The 22,051-nt window shown below is 33.8% G+C and overlaps 2 protein-coding genes across 6 annotated transcripts; one reads left to right on the top strand and one right to left on the bottom strand.

The window, feature by feature from the left end:
• Nucleotides 1–1,792: 1,792 nt before the first annotated feature.
• LOC115963189 (endonuclease III homolog 1, chloroplastic-like) lies at nt 1,793–13,535 on the top strand. 4 transcript variants are annotated; one of them, XM_031082113.1, is made up of 11 exons: nt 1,793–1,980; nt 2,084–2,205; nt 2,578–2,635; nt 4,838–4,906; nt 6,563–6,681; nt 8,325–8,391; nt 10,329–10,420; nt 10,506–10,643; nt 10,722–10,826; nt 11,850–11,933; nt 13,080–13,535. In XM_031082113.1, the coding sequence occupies exons 1-11, from the start codon at nt 1,821–1,823 to the stop codon at nt 13,221–13,223; spliced, it is 1,158 nt and encodes a 385-aa protein (XP_030937973.1). In that variant the 5' UTR covers nt 1,793–1,820; the 3' UTR covers nt 13,224–13,535. The 4 variants fall into 4 exon arrangements, with proteins under 4 accessions (XP_030937973.1, XP_030937972.1, XP_030937971.1 ...); XM_031082112.1 differs by having other exon boundaries at nt 2,078–2,205; XM_031082111.1 differs by having other exon boundaries at nt 2,075–2,205.
• An 823-nt stretch (nt 13,536–14,358) lies between these two features.
• On the bottom strand, nt 14,359–20,186 carry LOC115963191 (protein farnesyltransferase/geranylgeranyltransferase type-1 subunit alpha). 2 transcript variants are annotated; one of them, XM_031082115.1, is made up of 5 exons: nt 19,834–20,186; nt 17,915–18,024; nt 16,160–16,280; nt 15,845–15,940; nt 14,359–15,037 (listed from the first exon to the last, which is right to left on the bottom strand). In XM_031082115.1, the coding sequence occupies exons 1-5, from the start codon at nt 20,071–20,073 to the stop codon at nt 14,606–14,608; spliced, it is 999 nt and encodes a 332-aa protein (XP_030937975.1). In that variant the 5' UTR covers nt 20,074–20,186; the 3' UTR covers nt 14,359–14,605. The 2 variants fall into 2 exon arrangements, with proteins under 2 accessions (XP_030937975.1, XP_030937976.1); XM_031082116.1 differs by having other exon boundaries at nt 16,160–16,290; nt 19,834–20,045.
• Between the last annotated feature and the right edge of the window lie 1,865 nt (nt 20,187–22,051).

Genomic DNA, 22,051 nt, shown 5'->3' with positions numbered 1-22,051 from the left:
CACACTCGTTTGACACCATCACTCAATATTTTTCCCACTATTTGTGGGCCCCATACTTGTCACTCGGTGCTTTTTTTTTTTTTTTTCCAGTACCAAGAAACTCGAACAAAAAAAAAAAAACCAGATCACCGAACCCAGGAAAGAAGAAGAAGAAGAAGAGAAGAAAAGAAAAAAAAAAAAGAAAAGGAAGACACCTGACCAGGAAGAAGGAAAAAAAAAAAGAAAAAAAAAAAGGAAGACACCTGAGATTGAACCCAAGAAGAAGAAAGGGAAAAAAAAAAATAGATTGGTCAAAAGGTGCGGCTGAGTTATGACTAATGGGTCCCTTTATGTGTTTAATTACAAAAATGTCATTTAGTTATGAGTTATGGAAACTGAAAACACCTTTGAGGTGTTTTCAGTTTCCATAACTCATCACTAAAAATTCAGAGAATTAAGTGATAGAAACAAAGTTATGGTGGTGCCAAACAGACTTCTAGCTATGGGTCTCACCATTTTTGAGTTATGAGTTATGGAAACAAAGTTATGAGTTATAGAAATTAATGATCCAAACACTTACTTGGTTGCGCCAAAATCATCCAAGTTTTTCCTCCAAATCGGAGAAAAAACATTTTGGTGGGTTTTAAAATAAAATATGTAGGCCTCATCAAAATTTCTCAAAATTTTCACCATAACCAAACAATTCCCCAAACCATTTTTCTCTCCCCCTTTTTATGTTCTCCCTATTTTTATCCAACTGAATAGACCCTTAGTAGACTAAAATTGTGACAAGGCTATATCAATTTTATTTTAGTCCTAATTTTAACAATATAAATGTAACAAGAGAAATTTTATGGACTAAATCATAAAAAGCCCAAACCACATGGAGTAAGTACCATTTGCACATGATCTCATATGTATTTAGTGTATTTTTGCATTTGAGTGGTTGCTAATGTGTGTTTGTTTTTTTAAATTACTTTGCATATTTGCTATAGAGTAAAACCCTTCGGGTTCCTCTCTTAGTGCATTGACTAATTCACCACATTTTCTAAATTTAATTGTTTTTTTTTTTTAATACAAAAAATGCGATGTGTTGATTAATACATCCACATTATTGAATTTAATTAAGCAACTATTTCTTCTATAAAAAAAAAAAAAAAAAAAAAATTAAGCACCTGTCAAGATCTTTATAGCTGAAACACCTTGCTGTTTGTGTTTCCAATAAGAAGTCCATATTTGAAATCCATTATCCCCATCACTATAATTATCATATTATGAAGGGAAAAAAAAAAAAAAAAAAAAAAGTAACCTGACTAGGTTACAACGCCTAAGAAAGAGAAACTAATTTGAGGTTTACATATGTATAATTTAAATTTAACTCACTTGTTAGTTGTTACAATAATGAATAATTTTTTTTAACTCTTTATTTTTTTTCTTATAATTCGATAAATGGCAAGGGAATATTTTAAGTTTTGAACCATAGATATTTTAATTGAAATCCAAAAATACCAAAAAATGTCATTGGAGCTACAAAGATTCTTGATTTCTTTAACTTTTGTACATTTAAATTTTTTTCATTTTTGATAATTTTAACCAAATCATCTCTTATACTTGAATTTTTTTTTTTTGTAAATCTCTTATACTTGAATTTATCACATTAGTTACTCTTGTAATAAATAATTTGACAATTAAAAAGATTAATGAATCCATTAAATCCCATAATTAAAAAGATTAATGTACATCAACACAAACCTTAATTTAAATTTATAAATAAATAGATAAACTATATTAGATTTATTCTGACACAGTCCTTGCGTCCCTCCAAAACCCAAGAAAAGAAAATGTCCCTCATTCTCCTAGGAACTAACTTGTGCACATCTTCACTTGCTTTTGGTTTTGGGCGAATCAGATTGTTCGGCGCCATGTCCAAACCCAACAAAACACTCTCTTCCAAACTCCTCCATTCCAAAACCCAAGTGCCCATTTCAGACCCAAACCCAGGTCATTGTTCTCTCTTACTTTCACAATGCACATATATATGCTCTTCTAATACAATCCCATTTTACTGTCTTCTTTTGTGTTCTGTTTTTTTAAGGAGTTCCAGGTTCTGAATCTTCCAATGGAGGTTCTGTCCCAGAACAACATTTTTATGTGAGGAAAAAGAGAGTGAAAAAGTTAGTACAAGTTAAAGAAGAGGATCATGAAGCAGAATCCAATAACAAGAAAGTATGAAGATTTTTAGTTCTCTTGAATTTAAAATCTGTTTTTTAGTTGTTTGATGTTTGATTTAGTGTTGATGTGACATGGGTTTGTTTTGTTTTTTGTTTTTTGAATGTATGTCTCTGCCTTTTATAGTGACTATTAGTATTTTATAGTTATTCATGAAAGAAACAATGATTGTTTAGTCTCAACAACTGGAATAGAATCCCATAGAGAATGGGGTTTTCATTTTAGATTTTATTGGAGTACCCATGTTTCATTTTGGAATAAATTTTATGATTTGATTATTTTCTCTTGGAAAACTTAAACTCTACAGGGTCATATTTATGGTCAGTGGTTTCTTTCCATATAAAATCATGATCGGCTTTTTCTATGCAGCTGCCTGGCCTACCTGACATTGAAGAATTCGCATACAAAAATGATTCTTTTCCGTCAAGTAAGGACCCCTGTTGCCAACACTTTCTTGGCATGTTTGATGTCTTGAGTCATTTACACTGAGCATGCAAATGATGATAGATATGTTAGGTTCATAGCAGTTTGCATGCATTTATTGAAAACTTATGTAGCCTTCTTTACATATGCTACTGAAGTGGGTGAATTTATCTCATATAGCCTATATTTATGTCGAGTCATTTTCAAACTATGACAATAGTTTCGGAGTGACCTTCCAACTTAATTTTGCAAGCTGTGGAGAAGTAGTAATATTGTATTTGTGATGGGACACCTTTGAATAATGAGTTGATTGTATTCAACTTACTTTTAACCTAAAACAGTGAGTGACTTTGGAAAGATATCAGATGAATGTTTAATTGGTCAGCTGTTTGTTTATCTGCTATCCCCTAAGGAGATATGATATATAGCCAAGGCAGACCATTTATAATATCAGCTTGATGACCAAATTGGAATTTTATTTGAAGTTTCCATGTCTTTGAGAATTTTAAAACCAGAGTTACCCATTGTGTTTTATCTGTCAATTGATACGAAGATTAACGCAGAGTTTGCTTTCTAGGAAGTTGACTCAGTCATGACAACAAGTTGTGTTACAAGTGAAGTTATTAAGACTTATAAAATTATAATAGAAGAGAAAATGAAACAAAAGACAAGGAAATTATAGGTGTAACGGAAAAATAAATTGCAGTAAAATGAATTGCCATCAATTTACTTGCATATTTATAATTGTCTGAAAAGTTAGGAAGCAAGAATGATGGACGGGTTCGTTTATATATATATACTCTGTCAAGTAAATGGAAGTGGGGTAATGTTTTGGCTGTTGGCTTTGCCTCTCAGAAAACAGTGCTTTCTTTTTCCCGCACTTCTGTTCCTTTTTCCCCTTTTGTTTTGTCTAGGTAGGACTGAAGCTACATCCCACTCTACCCCATTACTACTTGAGCAAAGGCCCGTAAACCTTTTGGTTAGTCACATTGGATCAATGTAAGTTGGTTTCACTTGCAATTCTCCTTATATCTTTATAACATGAAAGGATGGATATGGAATTACATTAATGGAAAAAGGGTTATATTTGGAGGCTTGGAGGGTGAGGTAGCAGGGATGTATTACTTGAGCAAAGTAAGCCTTTTGGTTAGTCACATTGGATCAATGTTTTTCAACTTCACTTGCGATTCTCCTTTTATCTTTATAACATGAAGGGATGGATATAGAATTACCTTAATGGGAAAAAAAGGATTATATTTGGAGGCTTGGAGGGTGAGGTAGCAGGGATGTATTACTTGAGCAAAGTAAGCCTTTTGGTTAGTCACATTGGATCAATGTTTTTCAACTTCACTTGCGATTCTCCTTTTATCTTTATAACATGAAGGGATGGATATAGAATTACCTTAATGGGAAAAAAAGGATTATATTTGGAGGCTTGGAGGGTGAGGTAGCAGGGATCTACTGGCTGTTTCTTTTGAGTAAGCTGGACTTCTTGACGCTTTCTTTTTTCACTTGTCACCTTACATTCTTCAGAATTATGATATCTAGAATAAAAACCGCATGGATTTGGGCCAATTCTCTTTGATGCCATGTGGGTTGCATTTTGAAAGTACACAATTTGCTTTATGAAGTACAACTGAAGCCAGTTTTGCTTTCAAAAGTAATAAAAGCACTTATAAAATGCTGGAAATTATGAGTTCAAAATTTCTATATGAAATTTTATGTTCTCCACATTATCCCCCAGATGTTGATTTATTGGAAAATGTTGGACATTTATGTTTGTTGGGAACCATCAGTTCACAAGGTAATGCTGTTACTTAGAGGCTGGCAATGTATATTAAGCATACTGTATACCACATTCTAACTATGTTGAATGCCAATGTTTATAGAAAGTGTATTTATAGATCCTGCTTTTGGATAATTCTAGAATAGTAATCTCAACAAAATAGGTAAGGCAATTTTAACATATCTTGTGAGCAATTTTTCTCAAATAAAAGAATCTGAGATATTTAGAGTTCTCAAATTCATGCAATGTTAGACTGTGTATATCAATTTATTATTGCATTACACGTCATCCATGTCATGAGTACTATGTGTGTGTGGAGAGGTCCCTCTCTCTCTCTCTCTCTCTCTCACAAACACACACACAAAATCACATTCACTGTCCTGGCCTGGAAAATTTTTCTCATGTAAAAAAATTGTGCAGGGAAGTCAAATCCTGCCTCAGATGTGCTTCCAGTGAAAACTGAAGTTGCTTCTTCAATCAGACCTAGAGGTACATGCAGAAGCAGTACATATTGTAAATTGCTTTTGGAAATTAGAAGATAAAGGGAGTTTTATATTATGCCCATAAATAGGAGATTTTTTTTAGAGAAATTATGAACCAGCTACAAGTCACTTTAGCTAGAAAGTGTTTGTGTTTTATGTATCCTCATTATACGTACGATCATTTCAAAAAGATTTATCTGATAATTGCATCCTCAGGTTTTCCTTGTTCTTTTTAGAATAAAATGGTTCATAGAACACTGCTTCTGGTTTCTGATTAAAGATTGATGATTGGATCATTTACATCTCCTGTTAATATGTGGATTGATGAAATATCTATAGTTTTTTTTTTTTTTTTTGGGGGGGGGGTGGGTGGTGGGGGGGTTGGTTTGGCAGAGTTTTTGCCTCTTCTAGCGGCAGATAATGTTCACCAAAACGAGGAGACTTTCCCTTGCAGCCCAAGATTCTTTTTTTGGCAGAGTTCTTGCCTCTTCTAGTGGCCAAAAAGGTTCGCCAAGACGAGTAGACTTTCTCTCTTTTCGAGAGAATAGTATTTAGAGAAAACCCTCATAAGAAATTTATCTGCTGTAAGGTTGACCTTAATCCTTGAAATGGGTGTATGCATTGACTTTTGTTAAATCTGCTGCTAAAATATGGGATTGTGTGCCTTATTTTTGGGATATTTCTTTGATGGAAACTCCAATTCCTTTTCATTATAAAGGATCTCAGTTTTTCTGCTGAAACTTCTTCTTTTCCTTTCAGTAGGTTTGTTCTAGGGGGAGGATGAGACCTGAGGATTAAAATGATCTTTGTTGCTTGTTGCATGTGCACATATTTCTCCTAATTGGACCCCTCATAACTATAGCTTCCTGGTCTATTATGCCTTGGGCCTTTTTAGGCATGTTCTATTGGCATTATTTGGAAGCCTGGCTGATAGCTTTATAATTTATACTAATTTCTTGATCCAAAAATGATTGCCAATGCTCCTGTAGAATTACTGTATACATTTTTCTATTTCTTATCCATGATGTGAAGCAGCAGACAAAGAATTTTTCTCTTTTTATAGTGAAGCATGCTGGGTATTAAGCCTATGCAGAATATTCAGACTGTCTGTTAAAGATTGGCACATTGAGCCCAGACTGGTTCATTCATTTATAACTTGTATTAAAAAAGATGCACATTGTGCCTTGCTTTGCTTGGAAGCATGTTATCAAGATCATATTGTTGAATGTTGAGTGTTGACAAAATTGTGGTTTAACTGCCAAAATACTGTAATTTGATGGCTGCAGTCAGTTATATAAGGAAGTTCTTTTCTTTAAAGGGTGCTTTTTCATGTCATGGTTTTTGATTCCTGGTGGTGCTTGTGATATTGGACCATTATAATGATTTCAGTGGTCTTTGTCAGTGATACTAGTCAATATATGGGCTACATAAAATCCAAAAATCTCATGGCATGTTGGTTTCACATGCAAGTACAATGAGGATCTTAGACTTTCAGTTGTCCCACATAAATCTAAGTCTAACCATATGAAAGAGTAATGTTGTCTTTTTATCACCCATTTTCATGTGAATATCACATATTATGATGAAAAGGTCGCCTTTTATGTTTAATATGTTTTTATGGCTGTTTGCATGGGTGGCTTAACTGGAAGTTTGGTTAATACAGGTGAACCACCTCCAAATTGGATAAAAGTCCTTGAAGGGATTCGCAAAATGAGGTCTTCTGAGGATGCACCGGTAGACACAATGGGATGTGAGAAAGCTGGCAGTTCTCTTCCTCCTAAGGTATAATTCTCCCTTGTCTAGTAATGGGTAGAGTAAGTGAAAAGAGCATATGGAGTGATAGACCTTATGTTAGTATCATTATCTCTTTCGCAGCTGTTGATAAACTCTCTAATACTAGCAATCAGATGTTCAACTTCATAAAATGTAGGCTTTGAGAATGACAGAATGCTTTCAAAGTTTGTATATCCTGGACACTCACCTGTTTTTTTTTTTAAAGTGGAGGAATGGTGAAGAGAAAATCAAGGTGTACACTCAAAAAAAAAAGAAAAAAAAAAAAAAGAAGGAGAAATCAAAGAACCTAAGTAATGTTTATATAATTCCTTTTAGGAATGTTATGATAAATCATAATATTGTAAACATCTAGTTTTACTTCTGGGACAGTATTGGAAAATTTATATGGTCCGGTGGGAGAATCAAGGTGGTAGATGCCTGGAGGTGTCAGAATTTCAAAGCGGCTTTAGAAAAGGAGTTTTTTTGGTACTAAAGTCCATAAGAGAATGTGGGAGGAGGATAGATTCTCGAAAACTTTCCAATTAGGCCCTTTGTTTTTGGTATGATGACTGATGAGTTTTTATTGGGTTTTGAATAGTCTTTTTAGAGGAGATCTGATGTAATAACCCTTCATTATGTTCTACCAAAAGGACAGGTGTAATAAAATCTTTTTGTTTTGGAATAGGTTTGGATGATTGTTTCTTGTATCATGACTTATCACTGGGTTCTGAATTGTTTGACTAAAGGAGATCACAGTGTAATAATCCCTCATTAGCCACAACTCTATCTTGATATATTTCTAGATCCCTGTGAGGTGGTTTGGGTGGCTAAGGACCAGCTGAACCATAACTAGAGCAATGCATCTGAGATAGATCTATGGATACTTGGAGAAAGAAGCAGATACTTTGCTAGATTTCTTGCGCGTTGGAAGTTGTTAGAACTTAGAATTATTATTGAATGATTAAATTCACCATTTCCTATCAACTTAAGCTTTTATGACAATTGGTAAATTTTCATGGTATCAAAACAGGTGGTTCTAAGTTTGAACCATATTTCTTCTCTACCTCCCAATTATAAAGTTAAAAATCCCACGTGCTAGGCCTCATTTATTTAGGAGTCTACTCTAGGCCCACACGTGAGGTGAAGTGTTAGAACTATGGTTGAATGATTAAATTCACAATTTCCTAATAGCTTAAGCTTTTGGGACAATTGGTAATTTATTAGAAGTATAAACCCTTTAATTTCCAATTACTAGGAGGGTAGAATCATTTGAAACCTCTAAACATGGAACAAACCAATCAACCCCTCAAGAAGGGATTAACTAATTCAAACGACACAGGTTTTAAAATGATAACAAATCCAACTCTTTTTCCATATTCTTTCAGTCTGTACCACAAGACATCCTTACTCATTAATAATGATTTCAAGCTTTTCAAATTTAATATAGTACAAGCACCAATGAGCCTTGGACTCATGGTCAAATGTTCTTTTACAGAACTAGCCTAGTGTTGGGCTTAGCAGGCCTGTCACCCTAACATGGTTTTTTACTTTCTGACATATTACAATATCAGTTCTTTTTTATTTCATAAAGTTTTTACTTTGTGCATGAATAGTATGCATAGGTTGATTATTTATATTTTGTCTTTCATCAGGAAAGAAGATTTGCTGTCTTAGTATCTTCGCTTCTGTCAAGTCAAACCAAGGATAATGTTACTAATGGCAAGTCTTCCTGCTCTTAAAGTTTATTGTCACTGAGAAAAACTTTTTAATAGGCTGTTTCTGTTTGTTCTTACCAGGAATTTGTATCATCAGTATGTTTCAGATTGTAGTTATAATCAGTGATACAATTTCAGGACAGTGCACAGTCCACATGAAGGAAGTTAACTATTGCTATTAGCTTTTAGTCATCATCAGAATACTTTCATATACATGAGCACGTGTGCACACACACACAGAGATCTAGTGATAAGCTGTTTTTTTTATATAGCTAAGGATGCAACAAAGACCATCTCAGAAGCCTTGAATTAACAAGTTATGATGGCAAACTAGGGAAAATAGAAATTATGAGTTTGCTGGTCAAGACAGGTCTGGAATGTAGACGAGCCAAGCTGGGCTGAGCCATGCATGGATTGGTTGAAGCTTGAATTAATTTAATCTAAGGGAGACATGTGCTTGAGCATGGGATTAACTTCTTCAGCTGAGCTAGCTCAGCTTCAATAAAAAATATCCTTTTGATTGACTCAAAACTCAAAAGACTTCAAGAGATTACCTTTTCCCACAAGTGTGGATGGAGAGTGAGGTAGTGAGTTTAAAACCTAAAAAGTCAATTTTATTAGTCTGTCTGCTCTCCATCAAAATCTAACTATGTGATAGGAGCCATGAGAAAATTTAACATTGTCCTGTCAGAGCACCCAATCATTTTATGATAATAATCACAATTCAGAAGACCTCATGAGATTAGCTCCTTCCACAAGTGTGGATGGAGGGTGAGGTAGCGAGTTTAAAAACATGTAAATTTCATTAGTTCGCCTGCTTTCCATCAAAAACTAACGATGTGATAGGAGCCATGAGAGCATTTAACATTGTCCCGTCCAAGCTCCCAATTCATTTTATGATTAATCTTAAAATATTAGACACCTGTTTTTTCTTCTAGATCCTTTTTTTGATAATATACTTTTTTAGCTGTTACTTAACTTTTTACAAATAATTGATCAGAAGTGAGTAGATTGCAGATTGCTAAAATGTAGAGTTCCGGATTTTATTTGGAAAAATCTTGAAAAAGTCTATATTAATCAATAAAAAATGTTCAAGACTGTTCAAGTGGTAAAAAACTATTGTACAAAATACAAAAAATAAGCTCATGGCCATATACAATCTAATTGGGCAGTTGTTATTGAACTAGAGTGTATTGATTTTTTTTTTTTGGGGAATATTTACATATGAGACTCCTTGAGTTTGTATTGAGACTGTTTAAAATTACTTGGTTACTTCACGTGCATTAACTGGCCATGTAAGCAACCTAAATAGATATAGAAAGTTGTTCCCTGTAAGGCTGTAATAAGAGTTATAATGGTAAGATATGATGATGAACATGGAAATTTTATGGGAGTCTAAGAGATAGTGGGATAAATTTTATGTTGGTCTCCAAAAGCATGTATGTGCCCTATTGTGCTCTATATATACTGTGCTAGTTTAGAACCCCGTGCATATGCATGGGCACAATACACACACACGCACATCATATACTTATAAAAGTTTCTATCTAATAAGTAACAAACTGTTCATAGTAGTATTATGTAAAAAGTTAATAAATTTGAATTATTTTTAGCTAGTCACACAAATGGCATTGGAAAGCAAAATCTTTCGAACTCTCTTTTCTTCTCATTTTAGATATAGAATTAGATATGATTGGGGTTTTTGTGGTTCATTTATATTGGACTTCTCGTAATTTGCACTCAATTAGCTCACTTAGCACAAAAATTAAAAAAATTAGATGGGACATGTGGCACAAAATTAGAGCTCAATCTTAGAATTTAATTGGATTTTCTCTCAGTTTTGGCATATATATATATATATGATTCCTTAGTTGCTCTAAATCATGTTCTGATTTTTCATTGATGCCCTTCAAACTCTACTGACAAAGGTCAAGATTGCAGGAGCAATTCAGCGTCTCCTTCAAAATGATCTGCTCGTTGCTGATGCCATTGACAAAGCCGATGAAGCAACTATCAAAAGCTTGATTTACCCCGTATATCTGTTTTCTGGAGTAGTTTATGAAACTTCTACTACCTCTTTCTATTTTTTTTTTAATTGTTATTTAAAAAAAATTTTAGGTTGGATTTTATACAAGAAAAGCTGAGAATATGAAGAAAATTGCAAAAATATGTCTCATGAAGTATGATGGTGACATACCTAGCTCATTGGAGGAACTACTCTTACTTCCAGGGATAGGCCCTAAGATGGCTCATTTGGTAGGGCTTGTTTGCATTATTTGATTAAATCAGATTGCTGCCTAGCATCTCAAAGTTGTGTGGTATGTGGTGCTTTAGGTTATGAATGTTGGATGGAATAATGTTCAAGGGATATGTGTAGATACCCATGTACACCGCATTTGTAATCGGCTTGGATGGGTTTCAAGACCAGGCACAAAACAGGTACCTCTCATTGCTATCCATTTGATCCATACAAGCAGCTTTCAGCTTTGGTGGTTTGCCAATGAACTTTAGCTTAAATGACACTTCTTACATAATAATGGGATGGGAGGTGAGGTTATGGGTTCAAGACCCATTGGGTGCATAACTTACCAATCAAAAAAACTTTGATGGTTTTTTAAAATTGACTTTCACACTTTGGAGATTTTCCCTTGCTCTCATCAAATATTTTGCCAATGAGTTCTAACTCAACTAACACCTATTCCCTTCATGGGAATAGGGTGGAAGATGATATCATGGATTTGAGACCTATTGTGTGTATGTGTAAATTAAAGAGCAAAAAGGTATTTTGGATTGTAGAACATCTACAACTTAACCAAATTTTGGCAGTTTCCCTGGTGTGTGTGTGTGTGTGTGTGTGATATATATATATATATATATATATTGGCGGAGCTAGAATGTTAGTTTAGGGGGGCAAGATTAAAGATACGGTTAACGGGTTAAGAGCTGAATTAATTCTAAAATTATTAATCGATATTAACAAAAAACAAATCAACTTATTAGAACCGTAATTATCATAAAAAAATACAATATAAATATAACTGATAATTTTTTCTTTCAAATGTATATTTCATATAATTAAAGTAAATATACAAAAATCAATGGCATCTTCACCCTTCTGGTGCAAACTAAGCTTTGTTTTGTTTCTGCCTCTGTTAGGTCAATCAATTTACTTGGCAGACATGAGTTAATAATATATGGCAGCATAAATATAGAGCAAATGTTTTTTTGGTGGGGTCAGGGGGGGCAATTGCCCCCCTTGGCTCTACTATTGTGTGTGTGTGTGTATATATATATATATATATATATAAAAGACCTGTTCGTCTACCGATTATATTTGTTTGCATGAGATATATTTACAATCTTGAATCACTGCAAGTTAGGGATAACTCAGTGGCCCTTTCACGACTCTCATAATTATTTAGTGGCGTAACATCAGTTGCTAATCCTTGTTGTCTTTACTAGAAAACTTCAACACCTGAGCAAACAAGAGAGGCGTTACAACTGTGGCTACCGAAGGAAGAATGGGTTCCAATAAACCCTCTTTTGGTAAGTGTAGCTGACTCATACTGACAAAAAAAGGAAAAATAAGAAGGGGAAAGGGGGGGGGGGGATCGGCACTTGTGCTGTAGTTGTGCACATAGATTTGTCAACTTATACATTTGGTATTTATAATCATGTGTGAATGTACATTTAATTCTGTGCTGGCAAATTCAGGATTTTTTTTTTCTCCCTTTTCGGCAGGTCTTTCTGTTACTAAAGTTGAAACATTGTGTCGTGTGAGTATTGACTAATGCATACTGAGAGTACAGCTGGTTGCTGGGTCATCAATTTAATATATAGCAACATACTATTGCACTGCATGATTCTGAAACCAATTATAATATACTGTTTATTAGTTTTACCGACTCTATTCTTATGGTTTAAAATACAAAATACAAGTATGTTTTCCTTTATATATTTTAAACTGCGTGGTTAAAACCTGGAGAAAGAAGGCACCAAAAGTTCAAGGGACCACATCATCTGCCCCTCCCCCTTTTATCTGGGAAAAAATTCTTATAATTGTACTTATCATTATTTAACAATTTTGTTAGATGGGATTGTGGTCACCAAGGATTTGAAAATAAAGATATTGCATAATTTGCATGGTAGTATCCTTGTCTAGCAGACCCAAAGAACACTATTGCACTGCATGATTCTGAAACCAATTATAATATACTGTTTATTAGTTTTACCGACTCTATTCTTATGGTTTAAAATACAAAATACAAGTATGTTTTCCTTTATATATTTTAAACTGCGTGGTTAAAACCTGGAGAAAGAAGGCACCAAAAGTTCAAGGGACCACATCATCTGCCCCTCCCCCTTTTATCTGGGAAAAAATTCTTATAATTGTACTTATCATTATTTAACAATTTTGTTAGATGGGATTGTGGTCACCAAGGATTTGAAAATAAAGATATTGCATAATTTGCATGGTAGTATCCTTGTCTAGCAGACCCAAAGAACAAAAGTGATTTATGTATTTAAAAAATGTGTGCTCTACTTCAATTAGGCATGTGCTTGCGCTTTGTGCTTAATTGTGTGACTGAGCGTGACACTGTTAATCACCTTACTGTGGCATCCCAATACAGGTGCAGACATGTAATTGTTAAATCCTTTTTTTCTTTTTGGTTCTGATTTGTATTTATACAGGTAGGATTTGGGCAGACAATTTGTACTCCTGTCAGGCCTAACTGTGGAAGGTGTAGTGTAAGTGAGCTCTGCCCATCAGCCTTCAAGGAAACCTCAAGCCCTTCATCCAAGTCGAAAAAGTCCAGTCTTAAAAGGAAGCTTTAATCTGATTGATTCTTGTAAGGTGTTTTGGTTTTTCACCCCATCTCTGAACGTTGCAATCCCGAAGGGTTCAAAATATTCATATTTTTGAATATCTCTTTTGTGTTTTCCCACCTTGTATCATAGATAGCCTGTTCATGTAATTTAGGAGGAAGATGATTTGCCTCTGTATATTGGTGAAAGGGAATAGGAGCAATGCAGATTTTGGATGATTTCGGCTGGCAAAACTTTTGTGAGAAGTGTTTGTCATTGAACTAACATTGTAATATATATCAAGCTATCAAAATCGATCTCTCTCAATATTTGTTAAGTCAAGTATCATTATGCAATGAGAAGATCGGATTTAAATTTTAGTGGTAACACAACAATGATGACTTATAAAGGCTTGAAAACTGAAAAAGGCCTTGGAACGTGAGAACCCACTACAAAATAATTTTCTGTAGAAATGTTGTGAAATGGTAAGGCAGCCAATAAAAATTGTTATACTTGAATGAATTTAAATTTCTCTTGTGCTTCCATTAACATTGCCAAAGTTAAATTTATTGATGGTGCTTCCTTACAGATAGTGATCAGACATTTATGTTGTGATTAAACACCAAATCTCTCTACAAAATGGATGAACATCATAAACTACATAGAACAGTTCCTTGTATACTGTGCCTTAGATTCCTAAACTGAACTTTAAAAACTTGGTTGTATTATCATTTTCATGCACGCCTCAACTATGACTTCACAATTCCAAACCTCTTGCTGAATTGGGACACAAGTATGCCGGTATGGCATCATTTCTCTCCCGTAGGCATCCGCGCCAAACTCAAAACGTCTCTGCAAAATGATGGGCCCTAAAATTGACTCTACAAACAACCATCTTTCAACCAATGCTGTGAAACAATGAATGTTATTATTATTATTTTGAATTGGAAGATAGAGAAACAATGAATGTTATTAAGTCAGACTATTTAAATCCAGTTCGCAGTTTTTGTCAAACCAGTATCTTATGCATGTCTAGCGATCTCTTTGATTTCAAATGTCATTTCTAGAGAAACTACTAACAAGGTCATTATCTGAAATGACAGAATCTTTCATGGAAACCTAAAATTTGCAGGGTTACATTTTCTAGGGTAATGCAAGCAACTAATTTCATTTGCTAGGCAGAAAAAAATGACATTAATCAGCGGATGATAAGTGGTGTTCCAATTAAATAATAATGTTAGGCAAATTGGACTAGGGTTTTTTAACATTATATTCTTACAGCAAAAATATCCTTGCAAACATATTACCAAGGATCATGACCATGTATCCAACTCGACCTGTAGACACAAATAACCAGAAGACGAATTGACAGTGAGAAGAAGCAACCAGCTCATCCATTAGTCCTAAAGATATTAAGTCGCATGTGGAAGCTTGCTCTTACGCCACCGCCAATAGTTAGCTCTGATAGGGTCTACATGTTCCAAGATAAAACAAACTGATTTTGCCAAGTCAGAATCTGGTTCAACAGTGCCCGACATCTCTAGAGCCGCGACGACATCTTTGGCCTCTTGACTTGGTTGGAGACCATGGCAGAGAAGATCCAAAAGTGTGCTCAGAGCAAACACAAAGTTGCTTTTGGTATTCAAAACCCTCAAACACAGTAAGGAAACTTGATGATCATTCACCCAAGACTGAGTGTCGCCTTTGTAAAGCCCTCGAAGGTATCTCCATGGGCTCTCATTCTCTGGGTGGGCCAGAATGGCTTCAACAGTGTAACTCACTTCAGACTCTCTCATAGCCTCTAGGCCTCCCAGGAGGGGAGATCTTGTTATAACAAAGTATCTCTGTTACACATAAAACATGTGGTTGTTGATTTACCAAGACGAGAAAAAAAGGGAGAAATAATCAAATAACCCAGCCCGCCAATTTTTAACAAAGATGCAAAGATGGAAAGCAGAAAAGTAAACTTACGCAGAGCAAAATGCCAACATAATTAGCAGGCATCAATGTAAATAAAAAAAGGTCATGGTAGCAGCAAAGTTTGACAAGAATTTAAGGAATCAAAGACCAATAGTAGAAGGTTGAGATGAAGTTGTAACAAGCAGTAGTCATTTCTAATGGTATTCCTACTGTTTTTTTTGCTACATAGGATGATGGGACCTTGCCCCTAGGGTTTGAATCTGAGTTGCCACTGAGCCAAGATGCTCTTGGCACATTGTAACAGTATTCAAAATAGTTAAATAACAAAAAGCCTATCATGAGTTGTTTGTTGTAGATTCACAGTTTTAGTAAATCCATAACTAAAGGTTGCATATTAAATTAAAAAGAAAAGAAAAGGACCAAGCCAAACTAGCCATGAGAAGGTCCACCATGAAATCCACAGCAAAATTGTTCTAATCAGCTGATTGTCTGAGTATGGGACTACACTCATCAGAACTTATATTATCTTGTACTAAATTGCATTAGTGCAATAGATAAATTAGTTAACTTCCACCCATGTCCCACTTCCCCCCCCCCCCCCCACAACCTTTTAATAAGAAATTAGAGGCATGAACAAAGTAACTCACACAAATGCACGTGTGACTACCACTTTATTTTTATTACATTGGATTATTATGATCAAACAGCAGATGCCCATCATCTCACTGTACCTGATTCCAAGCAGAATTGTTAAAAATGTCTTCTTCAAGGAGCTCCCGACAGTAGTCAAGCTCATCTTCCCATCCCCCTAGCGCCAGCAGAACCCACTGCATTAATGAAAAGAAAGAAAACAAAAAACAAAAAAAAAGTTAGATATGATTCTATTTCACCACCAAGTATAACTTGAAATATATAGAAGCCTCCAAGCAACAGTGCTCAAAATAATTCCAATTACTTAAAGGAATATATATATATATACAGGGAATCATGCAAGGAAGTGCTTAATGTCACCCATTTAGCATAAAGAAGGCAACAGCAGCACAAACCTGCCTATGGGACCAGGCATGGTAATGTTTCGCATCAGCGGATAGTATCTTCTTGGTGAACTCAAGTTCCTTGTCTGCAGCATCAGTTCCCAATTTTTCAGCAACCCACCGCCTATGATGCCTACAAATATCTGTCATTAAGATCAATGCAGTGGTATCTGGGTAAGGGTAAAATAAACTACAGAAACTCCCAAAAAGAACTCAGAACAGAAAATTTGTAGTTGGATGGAGAGTTTAAGATGAAAACTAGACTGACATGACTCAGAAGAATCTATTCAAACAAAACTATTATTTAAAATACTAAAGAAGAGAATAGGAAGTATGCATTGATAGAAGATACTAGACTCAACATGACGTAGACAAATTGGGGAATTTGTCCATGCATGGTTGTGGTGGATTTAGGGTTTAATAGAAAAGATGAAGGTCGGATTTAGGGTTCTAAGGAAGCAAGAGAAAAGAGAAATATGTGGAGTTCAGGTGAAGTATGAACAATACCCGAAAATAGTAGCACAAAAAAGTGAAGAAGAAAAGAGAAAGAAAGAATTACACAAAGGCCAACATACCTCAATACTTCAAACATTCAGTGTTTTTATAAATCTATCTATTTTTAAAGTACATTGAACACAAATATATATATATATAAGGACTCATTCTTGTTTAACTAGTAAACTGAGAACCTGATAAGGTATTAACTAATAAAAGACCAACCTGGATTAAAGGAAAATAAAACCTTAGATAATTTAGAATCTCTTAGAAAATTCTAGATTCAACAAAACTACTGAAATACCCATAATTTGCAAGGATTGCAGAAATTACAATTTTGCCCTTGAATACTAAATTGACCATTACTTGTTAAATAAAAACTCAAATTAAAACAGTTTCAGCCCTCCGACAAATATAACTATACTTTTAAAAGCATGACTTTTACTTCAATTGGACTTCACACGTGGGCCCATAAATTTCTTGAAATGATGAATTTGCAAAATAATAACAAATTTAATCTTCCATGGATGCATCACAACAGGACTTTTAGACCATATTACACAAATACACCAGAAATGAATCAGGGCCTTGGAAGATAGGGCATTACCATTTAAGTTTAACCGAATAATGGTAAGAAACTCTATGCCCAACTTACAGCCAATAAGTATTTACTCAAAACAAAGGGAACTAAAGAGGCATTCTGTGCCAGCACCCTCTATTCTAGTGGATAATTTATGTAGATGCCTATTCGACACCATTTCAGACATGATATCTATGTTAAAACTTAATTTGGTTCAAGCTCTGAGTTACAAACTAAGATTCATATGATTTAATGCATAGTGGTTAGGTCATAGCACCACAGTCTATTAATTACATCTTAACTAAATTAGCACCTCCAAGTTCAATCAAGTCATCACAATTTCTTATTTTCGTAATCTCTCCATCCAATAATTGGCATCTTAAAAATGAATATTTAAAGAGCCTAAAAATTGAAAATTCAAGTTTTCTTTTTCATTGGGCGGAGGAGATGGGTGACCAAGAGTATGAATTTGGATTGGAAAAAATGGTTAAAAAAATACATGGGGCTGCCCTAATTAGTTTGTTTAGAATCCATAGCTGACTGCAAAGTTTAGGGTGATTGCATCTTGTTTTCAGATACAACATCAGCTTCAAATTTTTAATACATCTTCATTAAACGTTTCTTTTATTTTACATACATTGTAAACAAAAACTAAGAGAAATGAATCAAAATGTATAGATACTATGGCTCACCATATCTGATAATTTTTTGAATTATTCTTAGCAATGTTGTCGATAAAATCCAATTCAACTTGCAAGTCAATATCAAGTGCCTCGAGTACCAAACGCCTGAAATGCCATACCTACCAAAAAAAAAAAGGATTTCTTAGTCCCAGATCCAAAACTAAATTGTCACCAACATTTTTCAAGAATATCATCTAAGAGAAAAAATTGGCCTCCTTTACAAACATCTTAGTATCTGGAATGTTATGGGTTCTTGTTTAAAAACACAATTTCCTAGCCTCACATGTGAAAGAGTTTGTATATCATATATGTTTCTAAAGAATGCTCTCTCTCTCTCTCTCTCTCTCTCTCTCTCTCTCTCTATATATATATATATATATATATACATACACATATATAAGTAATACTAAGTTAGTTCAAGAGGTCGGGCTTGGTGCCAAGACAAGTGCCTTCCATCAAAAGCAACAAGTCGCAGGTTCAATTCCGGGAGTCAACCTCTCAAAAAAATAAAAAGGGAGTAAGGCTGCCCACCAATCACGACTCCAAGACCTTGCAGAATGGGAGCTTTGTGCATTGGGTATGACCTTTAAGAAATACTAAGTTCAAAGTTCAAACAAATATCAATCATCTAATATCCAAAGAATTTCAATAACGAGTGCTTAAAGAAGCTGAAGCTCTCTGCACTCTAACATCAAGGGTAGTAAGCTTAAAGCCCAATTGTGAATTTGAATTAATTTTGACAATTAATTAAAAGAAAAAAGATCATAACCCATAAACAGAGAAAATTGTATGTTTTGACAACTTCATGAGACATGAGTTCTCAATATATAAATTATTCATAAATATCAGACAGTTTAGTCCAAATTCATCAACTTTTTGATATACTAGCATCAATTTGATTAAGCTTCAAAAATTGAACAAATATTCTCTACTGTACTGATATTTAGAAGAGGAATTACAAACTAGCCAAGAAAAGAGTCTGTTCTTATACAGAATGAAAGAGAAAAAGATCAGGCAAAACATTGATTTTCCACAACTTCATGAGTTCTCAATATGTAAATTATTCATAAATATCAGACAATTCAGTACAAATTTTGCAACTTTTTGGGATATTAACATCAATTTGATGAAGTTTGTTAAAAGTGAACAAATATTCTCAGCTAGTATATTGATAATACAAGAGGAAATTACAAACTACCCACACACACACACACAAAGACCCGAATTCTAAATTCTTAAGACTGCAAACATTGATTTTCCACAACTTCATGACTTCTAAATATACAAATTATCAACAAATATCAGACAGATTAATACAAATTTACCAACTTTTTGTGATATTAACATCAATTTCATTAACCTTCTTAAAATTGAAAAAATATTCTCAGCTATACTGATATTTAGAAGAGGAAATTATCAAATCACAAACAAACGCAGAAAGCAATTTTACATTTTTTTTTTTTTTTTAAATTTGGTTTATAAATCGCACTTTAAAGACCTGAGTTTCTGAATTCATAACAAAACAAACAAACCCAAAACCATTAAGACATCTCACATGTTCAAACCTTTGAAGAGAGAGGATACAGTGTAGATTATTCATAAATATCAGAGAGTTTAGTACAAATTTAGCAACGTTTTGATATATTAGCATCAATTTGATTAACCTTCTTAAAATTGAACAAATATTCTCAGCTATACTGACATTTAGAAGAGAAAATTATTAAATCACAAACAAACCCAGAAAGCAATTTTACATTTTTTGTTTATAAATCGCATTTTAAAGACCTGGGTTTCTAAATTCATAACAAAACAAACAAACCCAACACCGCTAAACCATCTCACGCGTTTAAAGTTTAAACCTTTGAATCCACGAATTGCAATAGAGAGAGAGAGAGAGAGAGAGAGAGAGAGAGAGAGAGAGGTATTACAGTGTAATTGCCGGGGTTGAAGGAAATGGCTTCGGCGGTGAGATTGAGGGCGCGAGAGGATCGCTCGTCGGCGACATAGATGGCTCGGAAGTAGTCCATGGTTTCGACAAAGTCAGGCTTATAGTCGATTGGGACAACCGGGTTCGGACCATCGTCTTGCGGGACAGGAGTCACGTCGGACCACTCCGGTCTCTCGCTCAGTGGGACCCTCTGCATCACTTCGTCTTCGTCGGACTCCATTCGTCTGAAACTCGGTAAGGAATGAATGAGTGAGTGAAGAGTGGTTTCTGGTTTCTACTTTCTACTACTTTACGCAAGGAATTGTCCTTTTGTTTTTGTTTTTTCTTGGTTTTTTTTTTAATGAATTGACAATTCTAACGTGGAAATTATATATAATTTAAAATTTGACATTTTATCTGTATGAGATTTGATCAAAATTTAAGTTGTTTGTTTGTGGTTTGAAATTCCACAATACTAGTCGCTAACCCGTGCGATGCACGGGAAATGTATTGAGTACAATATATAATTTAATCTTTGTTTATTTTACTACAACACCAAAATTGAATTTGTAAAATAAAATCATATAGCTAAAACATTTGTTAACAGCTATACGTTTCAGACATTTATTAAACTATATTATTATTATTATTATTATTATCGACTTAACAGTATTTTAATATATGATACCAACACGCTTCAAGAAAATATCCAACACTGAAAACAATTTCGAAAACAAACTCAACTAAACAGTTTGATGAATAAATATATTACAATCTATAATATAAGCCAAGAAATAAACTTTGAAACCAATATGAACAAAATCCATGTCAAACAAAACCATTTCGATAATTAAGAATATGACTCACTAAAGTCATGAAAAACACAGGATTCATTACCAAAAAAAAAAAAAAAAAGCATCTTTAGTCTTTATAGATTTTGCCTAAGTACCCAGATACGATGACACATACTCACACAAAAAGAGACATAAACACGGACAATTAAAGAAAAAATAAGAAAAACAAAAGAGACGTAAACACGGACAATTAAAGAAAAAATATAGGAAAAAAAGTTAGGAATAGAAATATAAGATAAAGATGGGTTACCCTCAAAAAGAATAATCCATGAATATTCATTGAAATCTTCTAGATAATTTCTGATAATAGAAAAAATAAAACCCAAAAGTTATGATGTTAAAACTTCCAAAAGGCCAAAAAAAAAAAAATTTTTAAAAAATCAGAAGATTCAAAGCTTCAAAAGTATTGAAATAAAACAATATATATATATATATATAAAATTACGCAATAGAGAAATACAATAGAAAGAAGAGAATTCATGATTATAGCTTTTCCACTTATGTATTGGACTCCTCTCCTTCTTCGGTCAATGCATCAAGGTTAGGGTTATTTGATTTGTTCAATAAAAATTTGAAGATTTAATTAAAAGATTCAGGCCCAGCAATTAAATAAACAAAACAACAATTGACAAACTTATAAGAAAAAGCAACAAATCTATAATTTTTATTGAACAAATCAAATAACCCTAACCTTGATGCATTGACCGAAGAAGGAGAGGAGTCCAATACATAAGTGGAATATGTGAATTGTGAAGCATGAGCCGCCCTAAAAAAAATTCTTGAAGAAAAATAAGTTTTAAGGAGAAAATTATGTTGCAGCAAAAATAAGTTTTTGGGGATTAGGTTTTCTATGCAAGCAATTCTTAAATAGGAGAGAATAAAGGCGGTGGGAGAGTGTCCTTATTTGGCTAGAAGTCTAATTTGCATTGGAAAAGGAAAACAGTGATGAGGTGGAAAATTTAATTTAATTTAAATATTGTACTGACGTGGAAAATTGTGGGAGCTTCAAAAGCTTCGGTTTTATATATATATATATTTGCATTGGAAAAGGAAAACAGTGATGAGGTGGAAAATTTAATTTAATTTAAATATTGTACTGACGTGGAAAATTGTGGGAGCTTCAAAAGCTATACCCGTGCGATGCACGGGAAAACTATTGAAAATAAGATTTTAAAAAGAGAATTTTATTAATTTTAGTTTATATCAAATATTTATTTATGGTAGTTTAAAATATTATTTTAAATCTTCATTTCATTTTATTTTAGTTGGAATAACTTATATAATTAATTGAAATGCTTATAAATAAGAGATGACATTAATAATATACTATATATAGTTAGTGATTATTCAAGATATCATTCAAAT

This window comes from Quercus lobata, chromosome 10, assembly GCF_001633185.2.
Source record: "Quercus lobata isolate SW786 chromosome 10, ValleyOak3.0 Primary Assembly, whole genome shotgun sequence".
In the NCBI taxonomy this organism is placed as follows: domain Eukaryota; kingdom Viridiplantae; phylum Streptophyta; class Magnoliopsida; order Fagales; family Fagaceae; genus Quercus; species Quercus lobata.
Note: the sequence above shows the minus strand (reverse complement) of the source record. Positions and strands in the feature narration are given on the sequence as shown.

Coding starts and splice junctions, on each gene's coding strand:
- LOC115963191 (XM_031082115.1), bottom strand. CDS start 20,073: ATGGAGTCCGACGAAGACGAAGTGATGCAGAGGGTCCCACTGAGCGAG. Junction 18,025..19,833: donor TCAACCCCGGCAATTACACT/GTAATACCTCTC, acceptor TTTTTTTGGTAG/GTATGGCATTTCAGGCGTTT. Junction 15,038..15,844: donor ACAATTCTGCTTGGAATCAG/GTACAGTGAGAT, acceptor TATGTGTAACAG/AGATACTTTGTTATAACAAG.
- LOC115963189 (XM_031082111.1), top strand. CDS start 1,821: ATGTCCCTCATTCTCCTAGGAACTAACTTGTGCACATCTTCACTTGCT. Junction 2,636..4,837: donor AAATGATTCTTTTCCGTCAA/GTAAGGACCCCT, acceptor AAAATTGTGCAG/GGAAGTCAAATCCTGCCTCA. Junction 6,682..8,324: donor GCAGTTCTCTTCCTCCTAAG/GTATAATTCTCC, acceptor GTCTTTCATCAG/GAAAGAAGATTTGCTGTCTT.